Below are 12,464 nucleotides of genomic sequence, written 5' to 3' on the forward strand. Positions count from 1 at the left end.
TTTTTTTTAAAATAAATTAATATTTTTATTCAGGTATGTTAAAAGATTTATTTTTCAAATAAATGCTGTTTTAGGTTTGTATTTATCAACAAATCCTGAAAAAAGCATTATTTCCACAAGAATATTAAGTTGCAAAACTGTTTTCCGCATTAATAATAAATGTGTAATAATAAACAAATCAAATCAGCATATTAGAATGATTTCTGAAGGATCATGTGACATTAAAGACTGGAGTAATGATGCTGAAAATACAGATTTGCCATCACAGAAATAAATAAACTTTAAATTAAATTAGAAAAACATTTTTTTTATCAAATAAATACGGTCCTGGTGAGCATAAGAGACTTCTTTCAAAAACATCTTGTTTACCCCAAACTCCAGTGTATATGTCAGATTAACCCATCACTAAATGGCACATAAAAACAGATCTTGTTTTTATTTAGTTTTGTCTACTTACATGTCAGTCAGGACCAGTCGTTTTGCCATTTAGTCAAATGTCCAGCTATTTGAGAGAACTATTATCATGATTTATTTACACCGTGTACACAGGGTTGCTCTTTATTTTACAGTATGTGTACTTACAGTGTACTTACCTAAGAAAGTACTGGGTAATATGAGGTAACTACATGGGTTAAGGTTGGGTTTAGGGGCAGGTTCAGGGTTAGAACGTAGTATTTTAATTACTATAATAACTACGTAGTATGTGCATGGGGAACCGGACTTTAAAGAGTGTTTAAGTGCTACCCAGTGTATTCATTTGGAGACTTGCAATCACTGTGGTGTGGCAAAGTAGTTTGTGGTGCTTGCTAAGAGAAGATAAAAATGCTGCTGTGCCTTTAATAATAAAGTATCTTGCTTTTTTTTTTACCATTATTGATTAGAGAAGTCTTCCTAATGATCAGCGCTAGCTTATTAGCTCCATGTGTTTTTTTTTTTGTTTGTTTTTTTGTTTTTTAGTTGGTCAGGAAAGCTTTTCCATGTGTTTTAGTGCAAGCACTATCCTTGTAAAAAAAGTACACTTACCATACTTTTAAAAAGAGTACTTATTATGGAAATAATAAGCTTTAAGATGATTATACGTAATTTTTCCTGGCACTTAATTGCATGTTAAATGCAATGGCTTTTTAAGGACTTTTTTTTTTACCGAATTAAGTAGGACTGAAGTACACACAATATTTATGTGTAATTTCATAATTACTTCTATTGTCTTTGGTTAAAATATACAACAGAATGGACTGAATGGAGTTTATGATTACAGTAAATAAAACACTTAGATGTTACTTATATTGAAAGTTTTATTTTCGAAAGCTTAGGTTTCTAATAAGTACCAGACAGTTTGACAGTTGACATTTTGCTCTACAATGTAAACATTACACACTCAAAGTATAAAGGTATAATCATTTTAGTTTAAATTTAATTGTAGGTATAAATTAAAAATACTCATTATAAAACCCCAAAGAAAAATCCCGAAGCTCCACTGGCGATTTAGTCTTTCTCGGTTCTGACGTCATCCAAGCATCACTCTACATCACCCTGATTTTTGTCTCCTGGGTTGTGGGAGGAAAAATAGTCAAATTCTGATTCAGATTGTGTGAATATAATTGACACACAGACTCGCATTAGCTATTTTAATGTGCACATTTTTCGGACTTCTCACACTCTTCCTGTCTTTCTCCAGGTTCTCTGGACTGTCTTCAGGGTCGATCTGCCAGTCTGTCAAGCGATGATGTCATTGGACTGGGTCATGAGGGTTCACGTCTCAGTCAGTTGTCTCTGATTCCTCGTAGCTCCACCCTTCCCTGTGATGCCACACCTGCTTCACGCCTCTCCCAGCGGCCCACTTCTCGCCGCCCGTCCTCTCCTGGGAGCGAGATGGTTACCTTGGAGCAGTTCTTGCAGGAGAGCAATGCCCTGTCCCCACCAACTGTACGTTGTTTTAACACTAATAACGTTTTAACACGTCTTAGCAGATTTATTTGTTTGGTGGTTTGACCTTTTAATCGAGGTATAAGATGATCCTTTTGGGGAAATAAATTTAACTCGAGGTCAGTAGAGACAGTTATGCTTCTAAATAAATTAAGACTGATATTTGATCTGCACAGTGGATTGTTGCTTGCTAATTGCAGATTAAGATGATGTATTTTGAGTGTTGTGTGAGATGTTTATAATAGAGATATTGACCGTGATGGAGCTTAACCATTTCAGCTAGTGGCCATAATATTCATAATAATTTTTGAATAAAAATTGAGAAATGCATGCAACGGGATTCCCATGGTCAAACAATTCAAATAATTTTAAAACAATGATTACCAGTGATGAGCGTCCAACACCCCCAACACACACACACGCACACTTAAAAAATAATTTCTTTTTTTTAGACTTTTTCTACATGTCAACTCTCATGCATTCAGCTTGAGACTCACACAATTGGCACTGTTCTCACACTCTCATGTCACACATCCATTTCCTCACACAGTGAAAAAACAGCAAAGTGGACAGACTATAAACTTACAACTAGATCAGGTTACTTGTGAAATTGGAACAAAGTTTCCAATCTGAACATTGAAGTTGCCAGGCCTGGGATTAAGTGTGATTTAAATTAGTTAAGTATTTTTAACACCTTTTTATTTTTGTCCACACAATTTTTGTTTTTGTCAAAATCATGAGATTAATTCCAGACATTGTATTAAATCAGCAATTAATGTATTCAGTCAATCATTTGTTGAGGCCTGAGTAAAAACTAAATCTGTTTTTTGTTTTGTTTATATAAATATATAATCTAACATTTTTATTTAAATTCAGTTTTTATATAATACATTTTAATAAACAAATTTAAACACTTTTTTTTTAGTTTTCCCTAACATTTTGACATTTGAACCCTGCATGTAATTACTATTGTAATATTGCAAATATTGGGCACAATGAGGAGTTTTTTTGTTGTTGTTTTTTTTTGCATTTACATTTATTAATTTAGCTGACGCTTTTATCCAAAGCGACTTACAATTGCTATATATATATGTCAGAGGTCGCACGCCTCTGGAGCAACTAGGGGTTAAGTGTCTTGCTCAGGTACACAATGGTGTCTCAGTGGATTCGAACCTGGGTATCTCACACCAAAGGCATGTGTCTTGTCCACTGTGCCATCACCACCCCAAAAAGCTTTGATGATTTTGCAAAAAGCTTTATGATGATTAAGTCTAATTTAATTGATGATTTATGTCTTTTTTCTTTAGGTGCAGACAGGAAGTCGAGAGGATCTGATGACTGATTTCTTCACCAGATCCACTCGACCGGTCCCTCTGCGAGAGGGCGCTAAAACTCCCACCAATTATGTCACTCCAACCATCAAGAATACTCCACCAGAACTAGATGGTCGGGCCTCTAAACCTGGACACAGTGTCAAACCAAGCATTCGTCTCACAGAAACCTCCACACCTCCATCTCAGTCGCAAACCCTTCCCAACCGAGGAGCAGGACTGCGACCCTCACCTCTGCAGCAGTCCAATCCTCGCACCAGCCTGAGCCGAACGTTCAGCCTGGCCTCGGCAGACCTCCTCCGCTCCAACGGACCAGACAGCTATCGCACCGAGGCCAGTTCTCCCAGCCAAAACGACGTGGTGTTGAGGAGGTCTGGCGCAGTCGCCAGAGAAAGACCCGTGTCCGCTAGGCTGGCTGGATCCTCGCCTCTACCTGGAGACCCAGGGCACCTGTCCGTGGACCCCCGTCGCCTATCTCTTGCTCCACCGAGAGATGAATTGTCCCTGTCTTGTCCGCCCCCAATGCACTCCTCTTCTACATCGCTGCAGGCTGAACGGGAATACGTTGGGAGTGCCAGTAGCCGGGCTGGAGCGGTCCGTTCCGGACCTGCTCAAACCCGAGCGCTGCCCCACCGTGGTGAGGTGGCCATGGTGACTCCGGTGCGAGCGGTGTCAGCATTGAGGCTGAAGGATTTGGAAGAGGAACCCCAAGAACAAAGGCAGGCAGAGTCACCTCTACTGAAGAAAACAGACACTGCGGACTTGAGCTGCACCGCCAAGGAGGACCCCACCAGCAAACCTGCTTCTCCTGACCCCAACAATGACCCTCAGACTGTGTGGTATGAGTACGGCTGTGTGTAGAACCTTAGACTTGGAGAAGAAACATGTTTGACGTATGAAACTGCACTGTAAACAAAGAAAAGCCTCAGGCAGCTCCAGTGAATCTGGGAGGCTGGTCACGTCCTTCCATTCTCCATTTCTTCAGGTGCTTCAAATGCACCAGGTGCATCTGAGGGTCTTGCACACGTTCACACTGACCTGGAAACGAATGTATGGGGCACTTGAATGTATTTTTCCCCTTCGTATCAAATCGAATGCCTTTGATTTCCGCAGCTCCATGGCAGGCCAGTTCACGTTCTATTCTGAATGTGGAAACCAAACGTTGGGCTGTGTGCTCGGAGCCACTCCCAGCTTAATTACTGAGTAGCGACTTCATCCATCTTTAGGAGGCGCAGGACAGTTGCAGTTCCATCACCAAGACAGCCTCACAGGGACCCGTTACGGGAAGCGGCCTCTCTCTCGCTCGCTCCCTGCCGACAGAACAAACAATCTGCTCTTTCCTGCTTCTTGTGGGTGACCATGTATTTGCTGTGGGACCTGGGTGTGGCTCAGACTCTGTTCAGAGGCAAGAGGACAACACAGACCCAGAAAGAGAGAGACAGGCACACAGGAGAAGTCAATAGGACAAAGAAAGCACCTAAGGTGGAACACTGTTTAAGGGAAGTTGGAATTTAGAGTACTGGACACATTGACCTGTTTCACGCAAGCCTTTGGGGTTGCACTAAAGAGAATCTAAAGCTCAGTTTGGTGTTTTGTTTTTCTGACACACTCATTTTATAACACTGCACTTCTGTTCAAATGACCAGAAGTTCTTTAATTGGTTTATTTATTAATGTCTTTGAGACAATTAAACAACACTTGTTTGTGTGGTTGTTTTAATATGCGTGTACGCCTAATTTTCCAAGATTTTTTGTTTTGCGTGGTTGTTGGTCAAGTCTGATGATGTTGTATACTGGAAGAATGGACTAGTCTGATTGTAATTTTGTTTTTTCTTAAGTGAAGCATGTAGGATCCCTCAATCATGTCACCAATCTAGTATTCTTTGTTCCCTGTCAGTGGTGCTTTTCTGCCATCTCATTTCACCATCTCCAATCTTCGTATCTTCGTAGAAATATATTTGGAGAAAGCATTCACACTGGATGTGTAAATATAAGGAAAGTCTTCTGTTTGAGTGTGCACGACTACTGGTTAAATGATTTTAGATTTACAACTGTTTTATACACTACTGCACATGAACATAGATCATTAACTGTAAGATATGATGTGTGTAGATACCCTAACAACCTTTTACGCTTATTGTAAAATTTATTGTGAATGATAGAAGCCTGTTTAGAGAAAGCTGTTGTCCAAAACCTAAACTCTTTGTAATAAAGCTTTTTTTTATAAAAAAAAAACAATCTCTAAAGTTTCAGTAAATTATACCATATGTGCTGTTTTAGTTTCTAGGATGTTTAAATCAGGGTTTTTAAAAAAAATCATTTTATCAACAGATTAGCATGACTTAAGATGTCACTTGATCTGTCGAATTCAGGATAATTTGTTGGTTTTTAGTCTAAGTTTTTATTTCCCCTAAATTAGACAAAATATTGGATTGATTGGATTATATATATATATATATATATATATAACATTTTTAATGCTGGTATAATATTGTTTTAAAAAAATTCAGTACATTTCTTAGGGATATGAAGTTTCATTTCAAAATGAAGAGGATTTCCTTCTTTTATCGATATAATAACCTCCAGACTGATACATAAATATAGAGGGTATCTATGGTTTAAAAATATAAAATATGTCCCCACTTTAGGGTTCCCCTTAGTGAATCTCGTCATTTCCACCACTGGCTATTTAGGACACCAAAGTGTGTGTATTCAAGGAATGAACCAACGCATTTAAGATCTTTTCCTTTGCCATTGAGGGAACCTTAGGTTTCATGTGTAAATTTCAAAACAACTGACGGAACAAGTTGTGTTGACTTTAAATTTGATCAAATCTGAAAATCAGAATATGGATGAAAATGAACTCCACAACATAAAATATGGGACTATAACATTTGCAAAAACAAATAGGCTAACAAAAATTTAAATGGTAACCATATTGTACAATTTTTTGTCTGTTTTCTCTAAACACTTTAAAATGACTTAAATTGTTTCCATATTCCAAAGCTTTATATTCTGCATCTACATTTTGCTTCTCTCATCCTTTCTTCACTCCACAGATTGAACTTAATGCCTTGTCTTATGTTCTGCTCTTTTCCTGTCTTCAATCTCTGACTTGAATTTCCTAATAGCACACTTATTTCTGTTTTCTAGTAGATTATACATGTCAATACTAAATAGCCAGGGAATGTCAATTTATTTAATGAATTTGAGTATAATTAAATAGTGAAGCTGAAAGGTCGCCCACTTTACCCGGATCCCACTGCTCCACTTAATGTCATATTTAAACACCTTACAGGAAAACTATTTAATAATTTAAAGAATTAGTGTCTAAAAGACAATTGCCATACACTTAAAGTGTAAACCCATTGAGCACAGTACCTATAATCAAATTTACATGGCCAACTTTTCCCTGCATTCACCCTATCTGCGTTTTATGTTAGTTCTGACACAGACTCCACCAGCAGCTCGGAACGCATCTCTGTTTCGAAACACGCATTCTGTAGGCAGGTTCACGGTATGAGACACGTCCTGTTTCTGGGGAAGACCTTTAAGTGTTGACTGAGTAATTGCACGCATCATCGCGTAAAACGGTTGACGCAATTTGTGTATTTCTCATTTCCAGATGCGATAACCCCGGAACACGCGTGTGATCCGTTGGTGTGATCTTATCTCTGCAAAAATGTTCAATAAAAACAGGCTTCTCTCTATCACAGAGTCTGAGGAGCGGTTGAACGGGAGGATATGATTTTCATAACACTTCACAAATGGCTCGAGTGAGTGGCGTGGGATTAAAAGCGGCAATCTGAAGGTAAAAGCTACACTTTGATTATCTGACACACTCACACACAAAAATACTATGTAGGCTACTATGGTAAGTGTTGTAGTAGGCTGAAACTGAGCACTTTGGTAGCCTACGGCTAACATAAAGTAAAAAAGGAAAAGGTGATTTTTTTTTACTTTCTAATTAGACCCCACACAAAAAACTATATGTGTATATATATATATATATATATATATATATATATATATATATATATATATATATATAGTTATAGGCTAACAATAAGAATCACTGTACATATCATGCGACTTATCGTGTAGCTAGTCTAATCAAATAAATGCTGCTGCTTTATATTTCACAGCTTTCCACAAGATGTGTTTTTATTTTATTTGACAATAATTGGAAATAATGCATAATAAATTTAGCATATCAGCCTGATCGTTTCTCAAGTAGGCTGCGTTGCGACAATCTATCTCTGACCAACAGGTCTGTGAAATTATTCAAACATTTCCGTAAAGCTTAGTACGGATGAGAAATTAACATTGTTTAAGTTTAACCCGTGTAAGAGTTCAAGTCAAAATGTTTTATTAATCACAAATGCAAAACTAGTCAAATATGTAAAATTAGGCTACATTATCATGCAATTATGAGGAGAGTGAGATAATTGTGAATAAAAGCCTTTTTTTATGTTAAAGCAGTAGCCTACTTTGAAATGTGCAAACAGAGCAATAGCTTACGACATTAATCATAAACTCGATTAGCCTATACATGTACCAAATATATTGCAGTTGTTTCTAATATCAGACCTTGACACTATGCTTCCCGTGGGATGAACAGATGTTCAAGCACACGGTTCCCCGAGACTGAGCAGGAATTATTGAGTATGTTAGACAGTCTGACCCTATTATTTAACCTTAATTAGGCTAAACGTTTTTGTTTTGGTTTCATAATAAAATGGCAGAAAATGTACATCCTCTTAAATCATTTTACAAACATACAATGCTGGTTTGGGGATTTTAGTTTGGAGGGCACAATTTGTTTTTGTTTTTAACTCTAAAATAATTACTTTCTGTTTGAATCAAAAATCAATTGCACAAATATGGTTTTGCAACTTCTTCATGTGGCAGCTAGTCCTGGAGTCCCCAGTATAAAATATGGTTACACTTTATTTTGATGTTCCCCTTTAAACATTTTGTTGACAAGCGTTGCACCCACACATCAAGTACCGGTAACTCTCTTTAGAGTATTAGTAGGGTGTTAGTAGACTGGTTAGTAAGTTGACATTGCAAAGTTACCCATAGTCAGTCCAATTTCTGTTTGGGGACCATAATAAAGCAGATAGGCAATCTACTAATACTAAGAACATAAAAATAAAGTCTTACCTAAAATGAGTTATTGACTTAATTGACTAAATTCTAATTGGATGTCATGTTTGAAACCACTGGAGATAGATGCACATCTGTGACCACACTTTAATTCTGTTTCTATGTTTCACCATTATACTATGCTTGGCTGAAAAATGTCTGCTCAATTAGTAATGAATAATGCATTTATTGGACTACTGAACCACGGTGTTGTGCCCAAGAACACACCCATTGTAACACATTGCCTCTCTTGTACTGCTATTTTATACTGAAAAATGAAATGCTTGTTTCTGTTATTATCATATATATGACTTCATTGAAATTTAATAGAGGAATGTAATGGGTGCATTCACTGGGCAAGGCCTCCAAGAACAGAAAAACAATTCTGCTAAAAAAAAAAAAAAAAAAAAAAACGTTCCCATATTGAGACTGTTCTGGGTAATAATGTACTCACACAGATGTCGTGCATCACTGTCTGAGCAGTATTACTGAGGATGTTGTGTATTGTGTATCTCAGATGCAGGGAAAAATTCTTAAGCATTTAATGGATTGGTGATGAAACACGTTCATGTTGGTTCATTTGTCTGTTATATGTTGTGTTCCACAGTAGTCACAGCCAAGGCCACTCCCAATATATCAGATATCCTTTCATCCGCTCGAGATTTCGTGTAACAGGTCACGGTCAGTTTGAAAAGGGCAATGTATCTTACTCAAATCCATAATGTGAATTGGGATTGAATACATCAGATAATTTCACACTGATCAATGAAGAAAATACCTATGCTGACGTCGAAGCCAAGTGCAAAAGACATTTTACAGTTGAATTCTTTCTGAATTCAATAGTTTAGTTTCAAGATCACTTTTCACACTTTCTTCTAGTTAATATCTCTTTCTGTATGTTTAGAATAGTTTAGAGTCTGAAGGACGCAGCCCACACACAAACCATTTATCACTCGGCTGCCATCTTGATAACATCCTCAGGCTCCTATTTTCTAAGCAAGCTGAAGAACAACTTCTGTCAGCCTAAATTGAGAGAAACCCAAATCATTTTGACAAGTACTGCAAGCAATCAAATCTTACAACAATGGTCATAAAATGTGCTTCTTTAGCTGAAATTGACCAAAAAAACAAAACAATAATATGTTGTAGTTTTATGGTAACTTTCATATAGAGAGCTGAACGAAAATCTGTAATTTAATAGACCAACCCGGAAGTTAGCATCACCCTGGTTGCCTCGATTACTTTCTTTAAAATCTACAAGTTTGAGTTAGAATAGTTTGCAAGAGCGCAAGTATAAACTCAACGAGGCTGTAAATGCTCAGTTTTTATATTTGGCGTGACTAACTTTACTTAGTGTTAAGGCTCCTGCAGGATTTTTCTCAAATACACCGTGATGCATCACACTATCATAAAGGGATTATAACGGAAACACAAATGTACGTGAAAGAACCACAGTGCATTTAAAATCTAGTACTGTCAGAGGTATGTACTCACTGATCCATATAGATCAGTGTATGTACTGCATTCGTTTAACATCTCAACTTTCTAGTTCCAATACAAACAAAAAACATGGTTGTAAACTAGTTGTGTAATCAAAGTTATGTATACTTTTATAAAAGTATACTTTTATGCACTAAAATGTGGGCCAATTTAGTCACAAGTAGTATTGAAATGGTACACTCACAGTACAAGAACGTGCTACTACATTCATATTGGTAAACAAAGTATACTTCAAAATATACTTGAACTTTACTAACTTGAAGTATACTTTGCAAGGGAATGCAAACCGGGCATACTAAATCTGCCATGTTGGCTTTGTAATGTAACAACTTGAGCTATGTCACAGTTTTTGGCCGTTTACGAACATTACGACTCCTTTGGTGTCCGATACGCACGTCAAAATCTCTGAAAGCTGTAGTCCAGGTTTTATGAATCCTGTGGTGGTATTTGGACATACTAATCATTTGACAATATTTTGTTTGCTTCCTTTAGAATTGATGGAATGTCATTCGGAGACCTCTTGGTTACGAACGTCCTACACTCGTTGAGAAACATGAGGTTGGAAAGATGAACATGTCTGAGGAGCAAATCAACTGCACTATAAGCCACGAGATTCACCAGTACCTGTTTTCAGGTGCGTACATCCTAGTCCTGCTAGTGGGTCTTCCCACCAATGGTTACTCGCTCTACCATGCCTGGCTGCAACTAAAAGCCCGCAATGAGCTAGGGGTCTACTTATTGAACCTGACCATATCGGATCTGCTGTACCTGGCCTCCTTGCCCCTCTGGCTCCAGTACATTTTCCAGGGGGACGACTGGAGCGGCTCGGAGTGGCTCTGTCAGCTGTGTGGTTTCCTGCTCTACGAGAACATCTATGTCAGCATTGGTTTTCTGTGTTGTATCTCCATCGACCGCTACCTTGCAGTGGTCTACCCCTTCCGCTTCTCCACTTTCAGGACGGTACGAGCAGCAGCACTGGTCAGTACGGTGGTCTGGCTCAAAGAGCTTGCCGTAGGAGTGGTGTTTTTCCGGCATAAGGAGCTCAGCAAGGACAAGCATAACCAATCGGTGTGCTTTGAGCACTATCCCATGAAGACATGGGAGTACTCAATAAACTACTACCGTTTTTACATAGGCTTCCTGTTCCCTTTAGGAATTCTCTCAGTGTCGTACTTTCGAGTCCTCCGAGCTGTGGGCAAGAGTGCGGGCACGCAGACTGCCCAGAAAACGCGCATCAAGTACCTGGTGACCAGCACCATTGTCATCTTCCTGGTGTGCTTCTCGCCTTACCACGTCTTCCTGCTGGTGCGCACTGTATTTGAGCGGGACTGCGCTTTCATTGAGAACATTTTCAATTACTACCATTTCTCGCTATTGCTTACTAGCTTTAACTGCGTGGCAGACCCGGCGCTCTACTGTTTTATCAGTGAAAATGCACAAAAGGGCATCCAGAAGGCTCAGGATGCTTGTACTCGGGTCATCTGCTGCTGCTCAAAAAATCATGGAAGGTTCAACACGCACTCCACTGAGCTGGCAGTCACCAATGATAATGTTACAGGCACGTCAGTCGTGACACTCTTGCAGCAGATCAAAACTGAAGTTTGAACTTTTTCATGCCGTTTAGCTACAGGCTCTTCGGTGGACAAACACATGGAAGCATCCTAGATGTATAGTCACAAAGTCAACATACAGTTGGCTAAAACATCAGTCTTTGCTGTTTTAGAGTCATATTGCATTATGTCATGGTTTTGGTAAGTTAACATTATACTGTTATGTGGTGTAATTCTCAGGGATTGCTACCTTGATAATCATCTGTGGTTGACATTTGAGGTTTCAATATCTAATGATCTAAAAATGTACGATTTTAAATGTACTGTATACTGTTCCAAGTCCCTTTAGCTACATTTGCATGTAGCGGTTAGACATGGTGTCCAAGATTAAAGTCATTTCTGCTTTCATACCTCATAGGTTTCAGTTCCTGGGACTCATTTATAAAATGTCACATATACATTTGATCTTACGATCATTTCTCAAATTTGCATACACATGACTCAAAGAATACAACATCTCTTGCAGATGTGCAATCTATTAATCGCAAATGATCTTGAAACTGAATGGTTTCAGATCTCAGCCCTGTAATTTCATTTACTTAAAAGATCAGTCAACGTCCAAATTCTTTACTCGAGAAAGGCAAGCAAGAATGGTTGAAAATCCAAATACCTGCAGTTCTCTGACTCTCTGAAAAGTGCGTAATGTCTGCTTAGACCCTGACGTTTTCTACATCAAAGACTTAAAAAAAAAAATGAACGTTGGCGTGAATTTTAGCGTTCACACATTCTAAGATCAAATCTGTGCATACACCCATTTTATTAATGAGGCTCCCAGTGATAGACTGCTAGCATGACAGGAAACTGCTTTCATCATCTTCACTATAAGTTTAATGAACTAATGTGGTAATACTTATAGAGATTGATTGGAGCTTTAAGGCCTAACCACTTAACAGTCACTGCATGCTTTCATTTTATGGAAAAGAACGGCATGAAATTCTGTGTTCTACAAT

The 12,464-nt window shown here is 38.3% G+C and overlaps 2 protein-coding genes across 2 annotated transcripts in view; both read left to right on the forward strand.

Moving 5' to 3' along the window:
* ccdc88c (coiled-coil and HOOK domain protein 88C) overlaps positions 1-5,476 on the forward strand; it is a 53,052-nt gene extending 47,576 nt beyond the window's left edge. The window contains exons 29-30 of the mRNA XM_039667226.2: positions 1,679-1,926; positions 3,234-5,476. Of these exons, the coding sequence (XP_039523160.2) occupies positions 1,679-1,926; positions 3,234-4,118 (1,133 nt within the window). The 3' untranslated portion in view covers positions 4,119-5,476. The remainder of the gene's footprint in view (positions 1-1,678; positions 1,927-3,233) is intronic.
* A 1,268-nt stretch (positions 5,477-6,744) lies between these two features.
* gpr68 (G protein-coupled receptor 68) lies at positions 6,745-11,862 on the forward strand. Its single transcript, XM_039667246.2, has 2 exons — positions 6,745-7,067; positions 10,397-11,862. Exon 2 carries the CDS (start codon positions 10,472-10,474, stop codon positions 11,507-11,509), a length of 1,038 nt encoding a protein of 345 aa, XP_039523180.2. The 5' UTR covers positions 6,745-7,067; positions 10,397-10,471; the 3' UTR covers positions 11,510-11,862.
* Positions 11,863-12,464: the final 602 nt, after the last annotated feature.

Source organism: Pimephales promelas, chromosome 15 (assembly GCF_988280905.1).
Source record: "Pimephales promelas chromosome 15, fPimPro1.hap1.1, whole genome shotgun sequence".
Taxonomy (NCBI): Eukaryota; Metazoa; Chordata; class Actinopteri; order Cypriniformes; family Leuciscidae; genus Pimephales; species Pimephales promelas.